Genomic DNA, 21,653 nt, shown 5'->3' on the forward strand with positions numbered 1-21,653 from the left:
CTCTCTCTCAAACTGTTCTTCTCTCTTTCCCCAACACTCTCTCTTCTCTCTTTCCAAAAATCTTTTTTTTCTTTTCTGAAATTTTCATTATGCCCATATACTATTTCTTTAATTTTAAATTCTTTCCCACTCTTTTTAATTATTTCAAAATTACCTTAAATATTTAAACTTTCATTTTATGTACTGACCATTTCTTTAATTTTTTAGATTATCTTAAATCATTTAAATTTAATATTTTTTTTTAAAATTCGAATTAGTTAAACTAAATATCAAAGCCCAATTGTAACAGAAGATACATCGGTAATTCTACTCTTTTTCCTATAAACTTGGAAATGTCAAAGCCAACATTTAAAACAACACATCGATCCTCAAATTGTAGAACTTTCTCATCAATTCTCCAAGGAGTAGCTACCACAATATTACTCTCTTCATTCTTCCATGCACTTACAAAAATTACATTAAATTGTTTTGTTATATTTTGTAACCAAAATAATAATAATAATGACATCACTTTTTCGAATCAAATAAAAACAACGTAAAAAGATTAAATCAATTATTTTTCCACTAAATTACTAAAATAAAACAGTTTCAGTCGTAATAACCATTTGGAGGAAGGAAGAAAAAAAAAAAAAAAAAAACAATTTTTGAACTTGATGATATTTGTAAATTATGATTAAAAAAACATTTTCAAAATAAATCTAAGAATTATAAAATGATGAATATTATTAAAGCTTTTGAATTTTCATTTAGTTTTGATTCCTGATGGCAACCACAATTATTAAAATTGAATGATGCTTTGTAAATTTATGAAGAAATTTTATCCTCTATATTTTACACGATAGGAGAAATTCAATTTGGGATTCGGATTACCATATTTTATTATTGTGCGGCCTTAATCCTTACTCTTAATTACTAATTAATCTAATAATTTTTTCTCCCATTACGGATTATTTTCATTTGCGATTTTGTTAGCAAATCTATTATATATATATATATATATTTATATTTTTTTAAAAAAAAAAAAATTCAGAACTAACATTTTTTATAAAGTTCAAATTATTAAATGATAATTCAGGTTTTTATAGGCCATTAGTGGCCGAAAATCAAAAGGGATCCCGAGACAATTGCCCTATAAATCTATTCTGTTGTCTTTTCATGTCAAACATACTTGCAGTTAAGTCTGGTAAGTAAGTACACCACCATGGAAGACAGAGAAGAAGAGGAGATGACTGGCGTGGAAGCCGAAACGGAGGAGACAATGGCTGCCGAAGTTGGACAGGGATGCGCTGAGGGTGGAGACGGAGCTGGCGGGAGTGGGGACGATTCTACGGCGGTTGCGGGAGAAGAAGGGGACGGCGGGAAACTGGACAAGGACAGAGTGAAGGGCCCATGGTCTCCCGAGGAAGATGCGATCCTCGGCCGACTCGTCAGCAAGTTCGGGCCGAGGAATTGGAGCTTGATCGCCCGCGGAATTTCTGGCCGCTCCGGGAAGTCCTGCCGCCTCAGGTGGTGTAATCAGCTCGACCCGGCCGTTAAGCGCAAGCCTTTTACTGGTATTTTACTAATCCCGATCGTTTGATTAGATATTTCTCTCCTTTTGATCTTCAGTTTTAGGTCCATTGAGTTGCTGATTTGTGCTTCTTTCTTTTCAAAATTTGAAAATTTTCAATTAACGCTCTCAACTCTGCATGTATGAGAAGATTATTTTTCGTCTGTATGTGTATGCGGGGTGACTTTTGTGCTTGCTTAGCATAAACCATAAACCATAAACGCGATTGAGATAAAAACGATTGAAGTTTCATATTTGACATGTAGATTAAAAATTCTCTTGTCTGATTCTTGTAAGGATATTCAAATTTTGTCATTTTCGTATCTATGTGGCAAAATTGGTGAAGGAAGAGAAAGGAAACATCAGAAAAGGAGGAAAAAATGCAAGGTTCTTCTGTAACAATTTTCTTTGTAGGAATTCTTCATTATTTATTCATTTTACTATAGTATCGATATGAGAATGTTATGATTGGATTTTAGAGCTGCATTTAATTAGATAACCATGAGATTCTGGGGGAAAGTGGAAACATGTGATTGTTTATGAAGTTTCTTGAGGAAATTATGCCGGTTGGTTAAATTCAACTTCCTTCCTTAGCACTTCCAGAATGAATTACTAATTGAATAATAAAGGAACGAGGATTGAATAAAATGGAATGTATTTGATTGAATTGTTTATGTCCAAACATGTAAATAAGGTATTTTTACGATAAATAGCAGTGTACTAGGTTTTGGAAGGGTAGGCATGACTGCCTGGATCTGTTGCAGATAGCCATCAAGTCCAAAAACAAACAACTTGGCTGCGTCAACTGAAATGTTAGTGTCATGAGCTTAGAGTTGAAACAGAGATTTTATAGTTTTGCGATTTCGTGCGACTAATCATAGATTAAACTACACTTCGTAGCTGGTTTGCTTGGTATTTAGTGTCATAGATAGTGGACTTACGTAGGTAGTTTGTAACGTATAGCTTATACCTATCCTACTTGGACGAAAACACTAGGCATAAGTTACTTCTTAAGTGGTTTATAACGCATAGCTTCTAACTATCAGCCTTATGCTTTCCTGAAAAGACAGGAAATGCTAGGAACTTATTTATCATGCCTCCGATGCATGGTGCCGCCACAGGTATCGTGAGATATAGCTCATTATTTTTTTCTTATTGATTTAGATTTCATTGTCTTGTCATCTGAGTGTTGGAAATGCGGAGGCGTCATGCTTAAAAGGCAAGGTAGTAGCACTTTCCATACTAATGTGCTATAATTTTCGCATAATTGGAAAGGAGATTTTTCTGTATCCTCTCAGCCTCTCAAAGTACTTCTTAAGTTACTTCTTAAGGCATAAGTTACTTCTTAAGTAGTTTATAACGCATAGCTTCTAATTATCAGCCTTATGCTTTTCTAAAAAGACAGGAAATACTAGGAACTTATTTACCATGCCTGCCTCCGATGCATGGTGCCGCACAGGTTTGTGAGATATAATTTGTTAATTATGTTATTTTGATTGATTTAGATTTCATTGTCTTGTCATTTGAGGTTGGAAATGTGGAGAAGTCATGCTCAAAAGCTAGGTAGCAGCACTTTCATGCTAATGCGTGTAATCTTCACATAATTGCCAAGTAGATTTTTCAGTACCTCTCAGCATCTCAGATTTTTTTTACTGCTTTATGATAAATGAGACAGTTGAAACAATTTTATTGCAGATGAAGAGGATCATATTATAGTTGCAGCACATGCAATCCATGGAAACAAATGGGCTGCAATTGCAAGGCTTCTACCAGGGAGAACTGATAATGCTATTAAAAATCACTGGAATTCCACCCTAAGGCGTCGTTGCATGGATCTTGACATGATGAAGACAAATTCTGGAAATATGTTGGAAGATGCTAGCTTAGACAAAAACAAAGCGTCATCTGAAGAAACCCTATCTTGTGGTGATATCAGTTCATTAAGATCTCTGGAAGGAAAAGATGCAAGTTCAGCGGAAGTTTTCGATGAGGAATACGAAAACCAGGAATTAACGGATGGTCCATCATTGCAGGAGGTGAAAGAACCTACTACACTTTTCCATCCAGTAGCACGTGTCAGTGCTTTTAATGTATATAATTCTATTGAAGGCTCAGAAGCTGCATCACCAGATCCAAGACCAGTTCCGATGCGAGGACCTATAGTTCAATCATCAAACCCAGCTGTTGGGATTTGCAAATTGCTTGAAGGAGCTTATGGGGACCAACTGGTGCCTCAGCACTGTAGCCATGGGTGCTGTGTGGCCCAAAGTGGTATGTACCGTCAAGATTCTTTGTTAGGGCCAGAGTTCGTGGACTACTTGGATTCCCCATCCTTTCCAAATGAATTGGCTGCAATAGCCACAGATATAAGTAAGCATGCTTGGCTAAAAAGTGGATTGAATAGCTGTACTACTGGGGTGGTGGATGATGCTACTGGTAATACAATGCCACATGATTCTCAAGTGCATTTACGCCATTTGAAAGAGAACAAAGTGAATGGCCTTTTTCATGCAGACCAGGGGAAGAACAATCTAACTGGAACGATAGACAATGCGTTCTCCACATAGATTTGCTGGCAACTGTAGCTTAAGGTTAGGCCTTTCTAGGTGAATGGTTGTAACACCAGGTTTCACTAGAATGGAGAAGTTTTGCTGTTTTGACATTAATTCCCAATTATCAACTTGTTTATGATACTGAAAAGCCGAGGAGAAAAGGAAGAATAACCAAGAATCAACAGGAAGCAAAGAAGAAGCTTTTCAATAATCATTCAGTTGTTCCATGAGTGCCTTAGATGTGTTGCTGGACTTACCATGTTAAAAATTGATTATGTACAGAAAATCAAGGTAGTCAATATGAGTTATTGGTTAAGTGAGGAGTGGTTCTTTCCATTGTTCTAGTAACTGATATGCTGGGATGATTTTCTCTTCAATTGACAAATATGACCAGTTATTGCCAAATCGTAATTGTTTCAGCATTATGGTATTGCAATTACTATTTGTATACTTATGTTTGTGAGTGAAAGAGAGAGATGTATAGCCAGGCAAGATAACATGCCACAAGCAAAACAGGAATTTTGCAGGTGATGGAGAAAATATCGATTTTGACTCCCACAGTATGAAAATTTTCCTTTAGCTTTTGGGGCTTCAAAGTACAGAGGGAAGCTAGCCTCTTAAGAGTACATATGAAGAATAAGGTAGTGTGTTTGAGGTTGCCCGTCAGGTTGCAAGTGCACTTAGTTTCCCCCAAGCACCGTCAACTTCCTGCATATATAGCAGGCAGCCAGGTATTGTGTTGGACGGTACTCTTCCCACAATTCAGTTAAGCTATGGTCAGTTTTGCAAGTTGACTTTCGTTAGGCTGAGATTGAACAATCGTACTCTGTTATAGCTAAAGCTTTTTTTAGTTGAATATATGCTGATTTTTGAATTCTATGCTAGAAACATGTTAACGATAATTATTTGTTGATGAAGACATCCCTTTGACTTACCCGCACAAAAGGATTTATCTAGTCTACTGCATTGTATATAGAAAAGAATGGTAAGTAGTCAATTATTTGTCTTCCCATTATGGTAAATAAGAAAAGGATTTTTCCCTTGCTTTGTATGTCAGAGGATTAAATAGTCCATAACTTGTCAAGATGGAATTTGCAGATCTCCATAGATTTGCTTTGGTGGGGTCATCTAAGACAATTTAGAATTAGAGCGAAAGTTGAGGATGATCATAGAAAGTGGTCGTAATTTTCCTTCTATTACTACGAGAAAACAAAACATTGAGGACGAAATTTTGCCGGTTTTTTTTATTAGTAAGAGAAAACAAAAACCTTGAATGCTATTGACGGCAAACTTGACTTAGTTGAGGAGTATTTTTCCTTTTATAATACCTTTGATTTTTCTTTTCTTATTCTAGATGAACTAGGTAATATACTTAATTAAATGGTTAAATCATGTTCTCACACGCTGATATTGTATTTAGGCTCAAATTCTTGTCTATTCCTAGTAGGGAAGTAACATTGACGTTAGATTCGTTCATTGAGGGATAACAGATTGATTGATCAATCATAATGCATAAGAGAGTCGTAGAGGGAGAGACATACAAACCTTTTGATATGTAGTCTGAGTATGTTTTTTTAATATGCAGTATACTTCTTCCTATTTAGATGAGAACAATGTATTTTCTTTTCTAAATAACCATGTATAGCTTTCCTTTTCCTTTCAAAGTTTTGAACTGAGTTTCTTGTCTCTTCTGTCCTTGTGGTTTGGTCTAGAATCAGATGAATGACAACATTGCTTGATAATTTTGGATTTTTTACCTTTATATACTGGGATTCTCAATGAAGCTTTAATCTTGAAGCTGTTTGGTGGAAATTGTTGATGGGTTCTTAATCTCTTTGCATATGGTTATGAGGGTGATTAGGAGGTTACAAAGTCCTTTAATTCTTCGGTAGGCATGGTTAAGGAAAGGCTTCCATGGTTTTAAGGTAGTAGACTTGGCCGAAATGAGATATTAGCCCTTTTGACTTCTCTTGGACCGGGGCTAAGGGTCTAAATTCTGTTCCATGTCATTTTAGTCTCATCGCTTCTGCCTTTGAATTTGAAGACAATCTCTCAGGCTGAGAAAAACTTTGCATGCCTTCATTACCCCTTGGGAGGCTTACACCTCATAGAAACTATCTACCTGACCTGTAGGTTTTGAAATGAGGTTAGAATTGTAACTCTCTTAGAGTAGTATCATATTGATGACTTGGTTCCTCAAAAAGGAAGCTTTTTTTTTTTTATCTTCCACCTGAAACAACAAAGTTCTATAGGGTCTTTCTTTCCAGGTACCAGGTAGTTTGCATCTTTTCAAACATGTCTATTTTCAAGACAGTGTCTAGATTGTTACGCATTTCGTGCACGTTAGAAATTATTTGATAAAAAATTTTGCTACACTAAGACTGTTATAGCTCATTCACTGGATCTTGGATCATCAGGTCACTAATTGATTTTTTCATAACTGATTATAAATTGTAACAGAAGGAAAAGTAAAGGCAGATAAAAATTGAAGACATGATTAATTGGTGAACATGACTTGAATCTAATTTAAAATTGTATTTGGGTTCGTTGGTTTCTGGTGTGAGCAGGCAACCATACAACTATATGAAAAATGGAATCAGTGCAACTTACACACGTTGTCTTTAATAATTTAGTATCTCCACTTTCACCAAATTTTTTTTTGGTTTTAAGATGGTAAATTATGGATAAGATTCAAGTTCACAAATTGGGGTTTAGAACACGATCTATGCCATTTTCGACCCATAAAAACTGCTTAATTTTTGCACCTTCTTTTATTTTAAGAAAATTATGACAACTTTCGTTTCAATAAATATTTATAAATATGGTATAAATAAATAAATAATTACCAACTTCATAAAAAAATATATATATATTTTGTAAGTTCTGGTAATGGGTAATACTAGTTTTTAACTCTAAAAATTGCTAGAAAACATTTGGCACTAAAAGCAACCAACTTTAATTATAATAAAATAATAATTTTTAAGTATCGCAAAAGATCTTTATATGTCACATCCACAGACTACACATTTTAAAACAAAAAAAAAGGGAGTTTAATGAAAGGTGTTCAAAAACTGAGTCATCAAATATATATACACGTACGTACGTACGTACGTATGAGCACTGTGATAAAGTCGAAGCCTGCCATGTTAAGCAATATACGTCTTTTTTTTTTTGGAATAAGCAAGTAAATATAAAATACATTTATCAAAAGTGTAAAAGTTATTTATAGCTAACTTATGTCTGAAAATAAGAATAAAATTATAAAAAAAAAAAAAAAAAAAAAAAAATTCTTTTTTACAAATTGCATAATTTTATAATCTCTTGGCTTTGATATTGAGCTGCCACAAATGCAAGAAAGATGGAGAGGGATTAGATTGATAACAATTTTCATTTTTCTTTTCAAATTATAAAAAATATATATATATATAATAATAATAACAACTAACATTATTAATTTATTTATCAAAATATCAAATAACTTGGTAAAAGCTATAATTACTTAATCACATTTGCTCTCTTTTTTTTTCATTTATTTTTATTTATTTATTAATTAATTAATCATATTATATGCCACACTATAATATGTGTGGCTCAAATGAAACAATTCTGTTAAATGGATTAATTCCTTACTTCTAATCCAAATTCTCACAATTGTATAATAATAAAAAAAATTATCAATTAAAAAAATATTTTGTAAGTGTAAAAATCAAATTATAAAAAATGATTTATTAATTTTTTTTTCAAAAAATTAGCATTATTTTCATGCAGTAAATTAGATGCGGGTGGGTTCAGGAATTGAATTCATTCTTTAATCCTTTTGAAAAAAAATTTCCTTTTTCTTTCTTTTTTATTTAAATTAAAAAATAAATAATTTTATAAGAATTCCTTTTGTGTTCTTCACGCAACAACTCTCACCATAGATAATTACATAGGCGTCCCCGTCCCCGACTTTGCCCCCTGGTTCACCCAGTCTAACAACTTCACCCCTCAGTCAACACACCTCCAAATTCCACTCACATGCTCCGCCGGCGTATCAACCTCCATCCATACTACCCTATCATTACATGACACGTCGCTCGTCACGCATGAGATCAACCGACAAACGTCGCTAATCGCCGGAAGCTTAATATTTGTTGATCTACAGTCGGCTGCATACCATTATAGCCTGAAATTCCATGCAGTTAATTTAGAAAAAATAAATTGGTTCTTTAATTTGAACATCATTAATCGAGTTAACACACAAATTAATAATTCGATTTACCAATTTAATTAGTGTATCGATTAACTGAAAGCTCTTAAACCATTTTTTTAAAACTAATATAGGGGAGAAGAGAAATTAACTGTTGTGTAATTACGAAATTACCCTTCACGAATTGGGGACCAATTGTTTTTGGCAACAAAGCGTGGCGTTTTATGAACGAGAGAGGACCAAAACGACAAAAAAACCTGCCCAACTTACATCAACTTTGCAAATTAACCATGACTGAGAGTGATCTTACAAACGACTACGTGGCCCTATAATATACGCCGCTTGATCATACGAAAATATTCACCCATCGCGCCACGTGTACCATCACACGTACAGAATCCATTTCGGACAAACATCCCCGTACACCTCCGAATCCTACGAACAAACTTTTTTTTATAATTATTTTTATCGGATTTCTTTTTTTCTGCTTTATCAATGTAATCTGCTGGGTCAGTTCCCAGTGCAGACGCACACACTGCACGTTTCTGTTGTTGTAGGCAGTGCATGTCTTATAGTTGTATTCCTCTATTAAGCATGTAGTCCCTGTCTAAAACCACCATTGTCGACCTTCTTGCTACACCTCTCCCTGTCTCGCTCTGTCTTTTTCTCTTCTCCTTCTTCTTCTTCAATTTCAACAAATCACCATGCCACTTCTTTCTTTTTATTTTTATTTTTTTTGTAGAAACATCATTAATGGAGTTGAGATTCAACTAATCCAATACCCACTTCTTTAAATCCTCGCATTTCCCTCTCATAACTTTGTAGCAACTAAAATTACTACTTTTTGTTTCTAACAAAATGTCCCACATCGATTTAGAACACGGCACGCATCATCGCCGGAGTGACGTAAGCGTCGGCGACGGCAGCCTTTGCTTCTCGGACGCTGAAGAGGGCTCCTGCTACTCCCAGTTCTACTCAACTACCGGGGGCTCCTATGATGAATACAGCTTCGCTTGCGTCTCTGATGGGAAAATTGGTGGCCGTGGTGACTCTGATTCGAGGAGGGTGTCTTCGGCGTCTGACACGTCGGTGGTTGTGGAGATAGAACGTGGCCCGCCTGAAATTAAGGTGCATTTGGCCAAAGTAGAGAGAGATTGCAGGATTTGTCATCTGGGGTTGGAGAGTAACAGCCATGAATCTGGAGCTCCCATTCAGTTGGGATGTTCTTGCAAGGATGATTTGGCTGCTGCTCACAAGCAGTGTGCTGAGGCATGGTTCAAGATCAAGGGAAATAAGTGAGTAACAGATACTCTTTTTCTTCTTATTTTAATGCTTTTGTTTATTCTTCCGTATGCATTAATTTTTTTGCTTGGAAATTCCAAATCTTCATCTGATAATTGTCACGACATTCATCTGTTTGTTTGATGTGTTTGTTAGGTTTTGCTACAACTCTAAACATAGAATTTACCTTTACTGATTGAGAATTTCCCTTACTTCTCCAAGAAACTTTAGCAATGATCTTGCCCCGAACCGAAAGGAGTTCATTTTGTGGGCGTTAAATTCTTGAAAATTATAGTTTATTTAATTTATGAAATGCAAGAAGCTGAGTGTATATGAACATTGATATAAAGAAATACAAGGGAAAGTTGGAAGAAACAATACCTTAACAAATAAGTGGATGGGAAAAAGTAAAGCAAAAAGTTAAAGCTAAATTATTAGGAAATCCCACTGATTTGTCTAAATAAGTCCACAATTCCTGCTTGTTCCGTTTCTTTTCCAAGTTAAAGTACCTCTAATCTCTACTTTGTGATTCTTTTGCTTTATCAGAGTGGAGACTTGACCCTCTATTGATGTTTTTCTTGGTGGAAGATTGCAACACCAAAGTAATAATTTTCCATTAGTTAAATGCAGATTCCGGAATCATTTTTTCCCCTGTGTTTAGTGGCAATTGACTTTTCATTTATCATTATATACTCAACTCTCATAAAAAAAATTTCCTGATGCTTAATTATTATGCTCAGCATATCATTAGATATTATTTAGATCCTCAATTCATCATAAAATTGATCGAAAGTGCATTTATTTTTCCACTCTTCGTATGTGTGAATCCTATTTTCGCTTGCTGCGTGTTTCATGTTGTCTCTTCACTCTAGAAACCTCAATATGATAACGTATCAGGAACCTGGTTGTCTAACAGCAGCTAGTAAACAGATTGTGATTTAGTTTCTGAGGAGATTCTATGGTTGGAGTAGGCAGAGAAGAGAGATCAGCAGAGGAAGAAAAGATAGGAAAAAGAGGAGAGTTGAGAGAATAGGAGAAGAAAAATATTAGAGAGGAAAAGACAGGTTTTCTTGGATATTTTCTTGATGATTCTTCTACAAATCTGGATGCTATGTATAGCAGTACTAGAGAGAATCAAACAAAAAATAACAAACTATGTACCAGGTACAGATAGCTGGCATTCCTTTTGTCCTTGTACTGGATATTCGTCTACAATTACATTAATTACATAAAATCGAAGCAGAATAACAGAAATTACATTCATTGCATTCCCAGGTTCTGACATTTCCCCCCTTCTGACCTTGTCCTCAGGGTTTAGCTGCGTAGCAATAATGGGAGAATGAGAGAATGTAGGAGAGTTAGATAAAACTTTTCATAGATTTCAGTATCATTCCAAGGGCATTTGAGGGAAAAATAAGATGCATGGCTTGTTGGTTTTCCCCATCCAATTTTCCACTCATGTTCGCGAACATCCTCAAGATAATGCTCGAGGGCTGGGAGGCTGAAAACAATAGGTTTTTTCGGCTTTAAGGAGCTCTTATGCATGAAGGTCACTTGCTTAAGCGGTTCCTTAGTTTTCATAGTGCCCTTGGTGATCATCTCGTGGATCTATTCTAGTATAGGTTCTTAAATCTATCTTCATGGAATTAGACCAACGGGTTCTGGGGCCTCGGTGGGGTCAGCTCCTCTTTGTCTTCCACTTCCTCTTCTTCTTCATCAATTTCTCCTTCGTCAATTTCTCCTTCTTTGACGTCATTCTGGTTGTCATCTTCGTCTTCTCCTTTACTGGTGAAATTGATTGTTGCTGAGCTTGTGCATACGGTTTGGAGAATCAAATATTGAGGTTTGTTTCATTTCTGGGTTTGCCATGAGAGGGAGGGGCGATTGAGGAGTGGAGAGTAGAAAGATGCTAAAGGGTTTAGGGAGAGTTGGTTCCTGCTTAGAGGAACAGTAGCTTTCATGGTTGGTTAAGTCAACAGCATGGACCTTAACAGACCTATTGTCATCTTCTCTAGCTGCAGAATAATAAATCTTTGGCAGCTATTTTTGTCACAAAGTATTGGATATGCTGATCCAGCCTCCAGACAGACTCTTTGATCTGCGCACCACTCCATGAATCAGGATTTGCAGCTTCTCTCTTGTTTTTTCCCAACTTGGCAAGGGAGGATAATGGTTTGCTCAGATCGTTTGGTTCTGATACCATTTATGGGGAACCTGATTGTCTAACAGAGCTGCAAACAGATTTTGCTTTAGTTTTTAAGGAGATTTTAAGGTCGGAGGAGGCAGAAAAGAGAGATCAGCAGAGGAATAGATAAGAGAAAGAGAAGAGCTGAAAGGATAGAAGAAGAATAATATTAGAGAGGAAAGATGGGTTTTTTTAGATATTTTTCTTGATGATTCTTCTAAAAATTTGGTACAACATACAGCAGTACTACTATAGAGAATAAAACAAAAAATACAAATATTTTCTGTACCAGGTACAGTGACAACTGACGTTCCATTTGTCTTTGTACTGGATATTCTTCTACAATTATATTAATTACAGAAAACTCGAGGAGAGTAATAGAAATTATATCCATTGCATTCCCTAGTCTTGACAACATGATGTATCACCAACCTCATCTCTATACAATTATATTTTAATGCATAGGTCATTTAACCTTAAATAATTGTAAGATTCTCTTAGCAGAAAACTCACACCAAAGAATGGAATGCTTATATCTTGAATAATAAACTTGATTTTATTTACTTTATAAAAAATTTAGCTATTGCATCTACTTACGATAGCCACCATTGTCTTTGTCACTCCGGCCAACTTTTGATACAAATCTTCTCCAGTTGGCTTATAGTCTGGTCTTGGCTCTCATATCATAATTGCAGGATCACAGAGGAACATTTTGATTGATCATTTTACTTGTTGGATGTTATACGAAATACTACGTGTATCTGTTTGTGCATGTGCAACAATTTGCATACTCGAATCCGATAGCTCTTACTGTTAAAAGAGAGCAGCTTGTACATGTGGGAGGCATGGTTATCTCATGGCAATTTGCAAAGTTTCTATCTATAACTCATTTCATTTGGCTTATATCCATGCTACTCTAGCAAGTCTTATTCCATCTTCAAAAACTCATGCTCTCAACTGGACCGAGCATTTACCTTCAACTAGTTGAGATCAATGAGAATCTTACTGGAGCTCATCATTTGAAGTAGTTCCACCTAAATGTTAGACTGCATATTTTATTTCTGCCACCTGTCTTTTATGTTTATGGAACCTTGTTAATTTTACAGGACATGCGAGATTTGTAATTCAGTTGCTCGCAATGTTGCTGGGGCAAATGAGGTTGAATTGGCCGAGCAATCAAACGAGAGTGGTAATGCTATAGCTACAGCAACAGCTGCTGTTTCAGCATCAGTACCGCAGGGAGAGACAAGGAGCTTCTGGCATGGTCATCGTTTCCTGAATTTCCTGCTCGCTTGTATGATATTTGCATTTGTTATATCATGGCTCTTTCACTTCAATGTGCCATCGTCGTGAACTTCCACTGAACACAGCCTGTGCAAAAGAGAAAAATAAAGAGGAAACAGAAAAAAGAAAATGACAATTGTGTGAAAGGACCTGCAAAATTTCTTAGGTACTTACAGGTTGATATCTTCTCCATAATACATGTAGAAAGTTTGTTTATCTATATACATGCATATCCCAAATATTTATCAGAGCTTTGTCTGGCTTATTGTACTCCAGTATCACACACGCACGCACACACAGATGCAAACTTTTAAGAAGGCCCCCATAATTTTATATAATTGCTGTTGCCCTTCTAATTTAGCAAGATGAATGCTTTGTGACCTTAATAAAACAAGTATACACAACCCTTGTCGCTTGATATCAGTCTCGATATCATAAATACTCAGTTCATGATTAAAATTCTGAAATATATTATGGTTCTTCAACTATTTATATTTTTATGGGAATGTAAAACATCACCAAATTATCCCAAGAAGAACGATTCTTTAAGCATCCAACATTTCTACCAGAATAATGATGCTGAAGACAATTAACTAAAACTTGAGATTTTTTTAAGCAAGAATGTGATATAAATGAAAGGACCAAAGGAATGCAGTGCTGAATTGATCCGAGAATTTGACATGCAAAAGATGAAAGAATAAAAAACAATCAAGGAATACTCCGACAAATTCCTTGGCATTGTGAAACAAAGTAGGACTCCTTGTTACTGATTTTTCTGATTCTAGAATTATTTGGAAAATCTTATTTACAATTCTTGAAAATGTTCGAAGCTACAATTTTATCCACGTAAAACTCTGAAGATCTGTCAAGCATCACCTTTGGCAAAATGATTGAATGCACTGCAAGGACAAGAACAAAGGAGGCTTGTGAGGCAAGGAAATGTGGAGGATGCTTTTCAAGTTAAAGCACAGAACAAAATTGGTGGAAAAATATAAGAAAAAGAAGCAGAATAACAATTACATGCTTGGAGGTGTTCGAAACAACAACTACTAAACTAACAAACAACGGTCAACTCTTTCCTCCTTGCGCATAGTGCAAAAAATCAATCATCCACGAAGAGTATTGGTGAAGGCCAGATGCAAGATGCCCAGATAAATTCCATAAGAAATCAAATTTATTTCAAACTTATCATTAACATCAAATATTAAACAATATCGCATTTTAAATTTTTTAGGAGAAAAAAGTAAATTAATTTAAGTGTCAATTGATATTGCTATCTACGAGAATACTTGTCCAACATAAGTCGTATATTAAATCCTTCTTCCAATGCTATGGCAGTTTGCTAAGAAGCAAGAAAGATGAGATACAACCTTTCCTCAAAAGGAAAGGTGATATATCCTCTAGATTTTTAGGTTTGTAAAACATGCGTCACCCGAATCTTGAGATTAAAATATTAAAAGCCAAACCAAATACCCAAGGATCGTGTGAACTCTGATGGTGAGAGCTCAAATATGAAAACCAGATAAAGCTGAGAAATGAGGAATAAATACAAGAGCCTGAACAAAGCAATGTGGGGAAAGGAGAAATATATATAAAAACAAAAGAACCTATACATATTTAATTCTTGTTCCTTTTCGCCTCCAAGTTAGTGCCATCTTTAAGTGTTTCTTGTGCATCTGCTTCCATGCCAAGACTGAAAAGGCAGGTCGCTTGAAGATATAATGCAGTTGGCCACTCGGGAGACACAACCTGCGCTTGCATGGCATCTCCGAGGGCTTCTTGTGCCATGTCATTCATCAAGTACGATAAGCAGCGCCTGGCATACACAGTTGGTGAAACCATTGTCCCGCCATCAATGAACTACACAAGAAAATGAAATCTATATCACCTTCACTAATTCACATGAGTTTCCAAAAATCCTAAACCAACAAGAACCAATTATTAAAATTCACCCTAGCACAGCCATCTTTGGGTAGGTCTGCTGAAAAAACCTTATCATTTGCATACTTGATTTTTCAAAAAACTTTTCACTCAAGGTGATGATCAGAATGTCCTTTCCAAGAAAAATGCTTTCCAAGAAAAATGTGGACCAAAAGTCTCTTCAACTGTTTCTGAAATACTGCACTTTCATCTATTTACTGCCAACTAAATGCGTTACCTTTTTTCTTCACTATCTCAACATGAGATTGTAGATAATTTATTATCAACAGTTAAAAAGACTTTTTAACAAGCCAAAAAAAAAAAGCTAAGAACAGGCTGTTTAGAAGAATTTATCGCTCTTTTTGCAGAATTTTTCCTGAGGAAGCTGGAAGAATGTATCTGAAAATAAATCCAATACCTGAATCACAAGAAAAAAAAATTCTCCAAGTGTAATGACTTACTTGTGTATAGCAATCAATGGCAGTAGAAAAATCCTTTGCTCGAAAAGCAGTATCCCCGTGCTTTTTAGAATTCAATGTCTCCTGCATTTGGCTGGTCCACATTTGAAAGGATAGCTGCAATGCCATAGAATTATTAGCATCAAGGCCAGACAAATTAAAGTAGAGTTGAAGCATTGTTAAGCAGACCATCCAAATGGCTTTCTTGTCTCCCTTTTTTATTCTCAATTCTTTTTACGATGGTTTAAAAAATTCATGCCTAGCAAGAATTTATCATTTATAATGGTCCACATCCTTTTATCCAGCCACATTTTGTATAGCAGCTTTTCCAAGAACAATTCTCAACCTACCTGGCAAGACCTATTAGATTCTACAAAATGTCAAAAGCAAAATTCTAACTTCTGACAATCAGCAGTTTGCCATATGACAAAGATAGGTATCAACAGCATACCTCATTGGCAATCCCCTCATCATCCTTGTATCCGGTCTTCTCTAATATTTCATGTATGGCAGTAAGATCTATTCTCAAGCAAGCCTCACCAAAAGGTGTCAATGACAATGGCTGTGTTGCAGATGCCGCTTCATTTGGGATACCCATCAAAACATAAGATGGGACCTACAATAACTTTAATTATTAGTAAGATCTTCTACAACAAAAAGCAAAAAGAGAAAATCTCTGAATTGATATTCAAATTAGTATCACACAAGCTGGAGACCGTAATCTCTTTTTTTTTTTTCTTTTGAGATAACCGGGGACCAGAATATAAACTCATAGGCAAAATCAACACAAAAAAAACTAGCACAAGTGAACACCACACAAGTGAGCACCATGAAACCATTGCTAACGCCAACTAACTACACAAAAATAAATAAGATATAAATAATGATGAATTTAACTTCACAACCTCCTCCAAAGACACAACAAATTGCATTCATTACTGCAAATCTGCAACTGAGAACCTTGACATTTCTCAAGTTTACTTGCCAATTACAGAAATCTTTAAATGAAATCAGCTATAACTGAACATAATTAATTCCTCAACAACCCAAGAGAAAGACAACTTTTTATTTGACTAATGTGCTCAGGATCACAGTCTGTGATATTGGAAGAAAATTTGGAGAGAACTAACAAAGCAAGCAAACAAAAGCAAAATACATGGTATGACCTAGAAGCTGACATTCGTTGGTCAGAAACAACAAAACATCATGAATCCTACCAGCTTCTCTGCTAGTAAAACTTCATTTTACCCCATGTTCTCACTACATACACTCTCCAATATACCAGCTTTCCTCTCCGACTCTCCCAGGATACCACTCTTAGATACCCTTTCCCATTTGCCTAACATCATGAATCATCCAAGTACAGTAGGCTTAACCTGTAATAGCACAAAACACATAGGTTGCAGTATAATAGATGTCTATAACTACCATTTTTCACTTGGCAAACAGTACAGACACAATATTCACTGTTACTGATTGAAATATAAGAGTGTAAACTCAGTGCAGCTACTTGCATTTTGAGCTGCATTACGTTAATTTGGCATCTACAACTGGATACTACGAGACTTAATATATAAAAACAGTGTTCAAATGAATCTTTGAACTAAGAAAAAAAGACAACATGAGATACATGGTCAGAACTTTCTTTAAAAACTCAAAATGATACTTACCTCTGATTCTTTCTGAAGTGACATCAAAGCAGTGACAAGGGACTTTGCATTTGGCCTCTCACGAGCTTCATACTGTAAACAACGGGTAGCTAGTCGCACTAGTTCAGTTCCATCATCATTGGAAAAATGACCCTCCAAAGCAGAGTCCATTAGCATCAGAAAATTCTTTCCACGAATCAAGTCAAGTGCCTGGGAACAAGTTGAACAGGTTGTTAATCGTTAAAAGAAACACACACACACTAATTAACTCGAGACAGAATAAATGACACCCAACAAAATGAGTATGGCATCAGATAATTGCCCAGGAACTTCCACGCAATTAAAGAAAAAGCTCTAAAGCTAACTCAGCGTGATGTAATATAGAAACAGTGCAGAATTCTGCTCCAGCATGGCATATTACAAACTCTGTTTCGACATCAATATATAAAATGGACATACTAATGCATTTCATCTTTTCCATCATATAAACAGAAATCTAAATTTTAATGCTGAGTTCTCAAGTGTAAGATAATCAAAAGGAACTAACATCATTCTTATGGTAGAGAAAACATAATATGAAGTTTGTTAATATTCCAATCTCGTGCCCCAGAAAGAATCAAAAAATGCTGAGGATCGTACGTTATCACAACTGGCAACAAAACCCTACTTTTTTCTTTAAATATGATCTGCCATATGCAGATTTTCTACAAACATATTATCCTCCTGCTCCTTTCCATAACAACCAGCATTTATCACTCAGAATTCCTAGCAAAATTCACTCAGGACTTATTATTAACTTGGAGACAATGTCATTATTATCAATCAGAATTAGTTACCCAGTTACATTCCAGTTTAGGGCGATATCATCATTAAGAGGAAAATTACATGACTTGGAGGGATATGTTTGCCACTCATAAGATCCAGCAACAGGGTACCGAAGCTGTACACAACACTTTCTGGTGTCACTCGACCTGCCAAGATGGGAATGCAAAAACGTCTCAGCTTTAGTGTAAATCTTGATGCAAAATGTCCAGCACGCACATTGATGTTTTAAACAGTTTACAAACTCTGTCGTAAACTACCTGAAAGTACCACAAATCTAATTCCTGTTTATAATAATTACCTGTTCTCAAGTATTCAGGAGGAGTAAAAGCCAAGTTCGTACTGTAACTTTTACCATCTCTACTATTCTTCATAAGGCCAAAACAAGACAGCCTGGGATTACCATCCTGTCAACCAACAAACTAAAAGTTATGAGGGAGACAAAAGAATCAATGGCCCGGGAAAAGCAGTGTGGATGACTTCACCTTATCAAACAAAATCCTGTAAGCATTGAGATCATGATATAAAGCTCTTCCCTTACTACTACAGTACTCCAAGGCTTGTGCCAAATATAGTGCCACCCTTAACCTCATTGCCCATTTCATGGGCTGGTTCTCCCCTACACCAATTCAATAACTTAAAAATCATTAAATGAGCAGACATCATGCATAAACACACACAAACACACCCACACACACACCCTCACACATTCACAAAAACCTATGTTAGAAGAAGCAAAAAACAGAGGTGATATTTGCTAGAGTTCTACATGTCGCGTAAGGATTTCCTAGGATAAAATTAAAATCCTTCATCCTTGACCCTGGAGTTCTATATGTCATAAGACAGACCAATCAAATTTGGTCATACCACCATTTAGCAGTGCTATTTGGTTCGTTTCTCACTCTCTCTAGTCAGAAGAGCAAAAAAAGAAAAAAAAAAAAGAATTGCATTAATCACATTATTGTTTGGTTAGTAACTTCATTTACCTAATTAGTATTTTTATTATCTCAAGCGTCTGTGATTACTGAAGCAAATTTAGAACCCGAAATTTTTCAATTTTATTTTCATGAAAGAAAGAAGGGCATATGATGAAGAGTCCATAAAGGCCAACCAGATATTGTTGTCTTCTTTATCTTTTGAAAAAGGAAAAAAAAAAAAGTACTACCACGAAGCCAACCACCACCTCCTTTTGAGCACTTTAAGATAACCGATCCTTTGAAGAGACAACATTGAAGTCTTAACAAATATAATGATCTTAACACTATTTCAGCAATAATAATAAGAACAATGACATTAACACTGCTATTGCGTGATTAGTAATGCAAATAAATAACAGAACCCACATCATGTTCAAATTTTCTAAACTACAACGTCATTGCTTACATGTATATACATTTAAGTTGAATATAGTGAAATTAAATTCAAAAAAGAAGGAAATGGCTTGGCTTAGAAACGGAGAACTCACAGTGGAAAAGATGTTTGGCAAGTGTTTCATTGGGCATAAACTCGGCAACAAGCAACCTCTCATCGCCTTCGCAGCAACACCCAATTAGATTCGCCAACCTTTCACTTCTCAGATTTCCCACCGATTTCGCCTCCTCCTAATCAATCACATTTAGCCACTTGATTCAATATTTGGTAACAGTAAAGAAAAGTTGATATCCGGAAAGAAATAAAACAAAAAAAGGATATTAGGAATGTAAAGACAGACGAGAAATTGGCGTGGATCAGGCCACGCGAGTCTGTTAAATCGCTTAACGGCGATATAACGGTCCTTATCGAGCTTCCCTTTATATACAACATTGGGAGCTTTTTCACCGTGCTCCGAGACTATGTTATCCGGGGAGAAACCAGACGTGGCTGCTTTCAGTTGCTCCAAGCTGAACTCACCGAAACTCGGCCATGTATTTCGGTCGTTTTTGCCCCCATTTTCTGCATTAAACGACAAGAAAGTTTATTTCCCGTACTCAAAATCGGAAAAAAAAAATAGTAATGGTGAAGAAAAAAAGAGTACCGAGATCAGATGATTCGAGGACGGAGGCTTTTAGGTGAGAGTGGAACCAGCAGAAGGAGAACTTAGAACAACGGGCTCCCATCACGGTAATGGATGAGATAGGAAAGAGTTAACCGGAGGTCAAAGGATCAAATGGCGAACATTGCAGCCCTGCGATTCCAGTTCAGCGAAAGGCGTTTCAGGTTTGAGATTGAGAGGAAGAGAGAAATGGTGTATGTGGATCCGAGAGAAGTCGTTTCAGCTTTTTAGCTACCTATCCTAAGCCTGCTCTCTCTCTCTCTCTCTCTCTCTCTCTGTGAGAAAAGGGAAATGGTTAGAATTAGATTTTGTTTTTATGTTTATGAAAATGGCGAATATGTGTGTAAGCCACGTTTTCATGAAATTGCAAAAGTGACTTTTTCTCTGCTTTTTTCTGCTGCATCTCATCACACTCATAATTTCCTTCCTCTGTGATTTTTTGTTATTGTAAATTTCATATCACTGAAGGGGCAATTCTGGGATTTCAATTAAATTTTTTAATTTTAATTTTTGGCGGATAATGCAATTCTACGCGCAAACGTGGCACACTCTGTGGATTAAAATGTCAATTAAGTGTGAAGTCGTTAGCGGATTATCCTTAATAAATCTCAATTAGTTATGTTAATGCTTACACTAATCACTAACCAGCGTTATCATTGCAAATTTTATTATTTGGATATAAGTTGTTGTTGGTTGCCATTTTAATTATATTATAAATTCTTTAACATTTTAATTTTTTTGGTTCAACCATTTATGTTAAGTTTAGTACTTCAAGTAAGCTTTTATTTTTGAATTTATATGTATTTCACTCAAAAAAAATTACATAAATTAATTAACAATCAATAAAAAATATGAAAAATAATATGATTGTAAAATTTTAATATCTTATATTTACTATTTTTTTTTAGATAGTTATTTAGTAAAAATAATGGAGTTATACTTTTATTGTGAAAATGTAAAATTTGTACAAAAACTTTAAACAAATTAATTTTTCTCACAAAAATAATTTAGTTAAATTTTTTGATATCACTCAAATTTACACATGTGTTTTATTATCATCTTAGTTAAAGTATATTTTATAATTTGTGAATTTCATACCAGTAATATGATAGTAGAATTTCACACAATAAAATATTTTCTATTTATTTATACTAAAAAAATAATGAATCATATATATTAGTAATAATATGCATGTATTTACTACATATATTATAAGGTGGGTGTCTCAATGTATACGATCATGATATTTATTCGTAAATAAAAATTTAGTTAGTTATATTTAGAAAGTGCAAATCAACTAATTTACAATCAAACAACATACTTTGAAATTGTTGAAGGCAACTATCACTCTTCTATTTAACCTCACACTTCTCATCATATACTACTATTTTATTTAAATCTCTACTAATTATCCCATAAAATTGGCAATTATAATGTAACGTTCAAATTAAATCTCATATTATGATATTTGACCATGCATCACGCCACCCATATATATTTATAAATCTTTAGCTAACTTTTCCAATTTCATTTAACTTACTGGTGATTTCTTTTTCAAAATATATTCAGAACAACAAAAGAGTTGAGATGAGGAGTCTGTTTGGCTTTATCTGGTAGATGAACATAATAGGTATCTGCATTAGTGATCAAATAAATATCTAGAACTTTTGTGGATTTGGCCACAACTAAATATGGAATACACAATAAGATTAGGTTACTATTGTGCGTGGTG

At 35.2% G+C, this 21,653-nt stretch overlaps 3 protein-coding genes across 3 annotated transcripts; 2 read left to right on the plus strand and 1 right to left on the minus strand.

Annotated features, from left to right (window-relative positions):
- Nucleotides 1–1,097: 1,097 nt before the first annotated feature.
- MYB1 (myb domain protein 1) lies at nt 1,098–4,506 on the plus strand. Its single transcript, XM_022041711.2, has 2 exons — nt 1,098–1,553; nt 3,245–4,506. The coding sequence occupies exons 1-2, from the start codon at nt 1,202–1,204 to the stop codon at nt 4,114–4,116; spliced, it is 1,224 nt and encodes a 407-aa protein (XP_021897403.1). The 5' UTR covers nt 1,098–1,201; the 3' UTR covers nt 4,117–4,506.
- A 4,284-nt stretch (nt 4,507–8,790) lies between these two features.
- Nucleotides 8,791–13,288, plus strand: LOC110814292 (uncharacterized). Its single transcript, XM_022041713.2, has 2 exons — nt 8,791–9,585; nt 12,863–13,288. The coding sequence occupies exons 1-2, from the start codon at nt 9,149–9,151 to the stop codon at nt 13,107–13,109; spliced, it is 684 nt and encodes a 227-aa protein (XP_021897405.1). The 5' UTR covers nt 8,791–9,148; the 3' UTR covers nt 13,110–13,288.
- A 1,180-nt stretch (nt 13,289–14,468) lies between these two features.
- Nucleotides 14,469–20,194, minus strand: BSK6 (kinase with tetratricopeptide repeat domain-containing protein). Its single transcript, XM_022041680.2, has 10 exons — nt 19,904–20,194; nt 19,601–19,821; nt 19,355–19,490; nt 18,375–18,508; nt 18,191–18,296; nt 17,953–18,038; nt 17,089–17,277; nt 15,870–16,034; nt 15,422–15,535; nt 14,469–14,900 (listed from the first exon to the last, which is right to left on the minus strand). Exons 1-10 carry the CDS (start codon nt 19,983–19,985, stop codon nt 14,658–14,660), a joined length of 1,476 nt encoding a protein of 491 aa, XP_021897372.1. The 5' UTR covers nt 19,986–20,194; the 3' UTR covers nt 14,469–14,657.
- Nucleotides 20,195–21,653: the final 1,459 nt, after the last annotated feature.

Source organism: Carica papaya, chromosome 8 (genome assembly GCF_054855325.1).
Source record: "Carica papaya isolate Zhongbai chromosome 8, ASM5485532v1, whole genome shotgun sequence".
Taxonomy (NCBI): domain Eukaryota; kingdom Viridiplantae; phylum Streptophyta; class Magnoliopsida; order Brassicales; family Caricaceae; genus Carica; species Carica papaya.

Excerpts from the sequence above, each read along its gene's own strand:
- LOC110814292 (XM_022041713.2), top strand. The coding sequence starts at position 9,149 with ATGTCCCACATCGATTTAGAACACGGCACGCATCATCGCCGGAGTGAC. Across the intron at positions 9,586-12,862 it reads TTCAAGATCAAGGGAAATAA|GACATGCGAGATTTGTAATT; the intron begins GTGAGTAACAGA and ends TTAATTTTACAG.
- BSK6 (XM_022041680.2), bottom strand. The coding sequence starts at position 19,985 with ATGGGAGCCCGTTGTTCTAAGTTCTCCTTCTGCTGGTTCCACTCTCAC. Across the intron at positions 18,297-18,374 it reads ACAGGATTTTGTTTGATAAG|GATGGTAATCCCAGGCTGTC; the intron begins GTGAAGTCATCC and ends GTTGGTTGACAG. Across the intron at positions 14,901-15,421 it reads CCATTGATTGCTATACACAA|TTCATTGATGGCGGGACAAT; the intron begins GTAAGTCATTAC and ends TTTCTTGTGTAG.
- MYB1 (XM_022041711.2), top strand. The coding sequence starts at position 1,202 with ATGGAAGACAGAGAAGAAGAGGAGATGACTGGCGTGGAAGCCGAAACG. Across the intron at positions 1,554-3,244 it reads TAAGCGCAAGCCTTTTACTG|ATGAAGAGGATCATATTATA; the intron begins GTATTTTACTAA and ends ATTTTATTGCAG.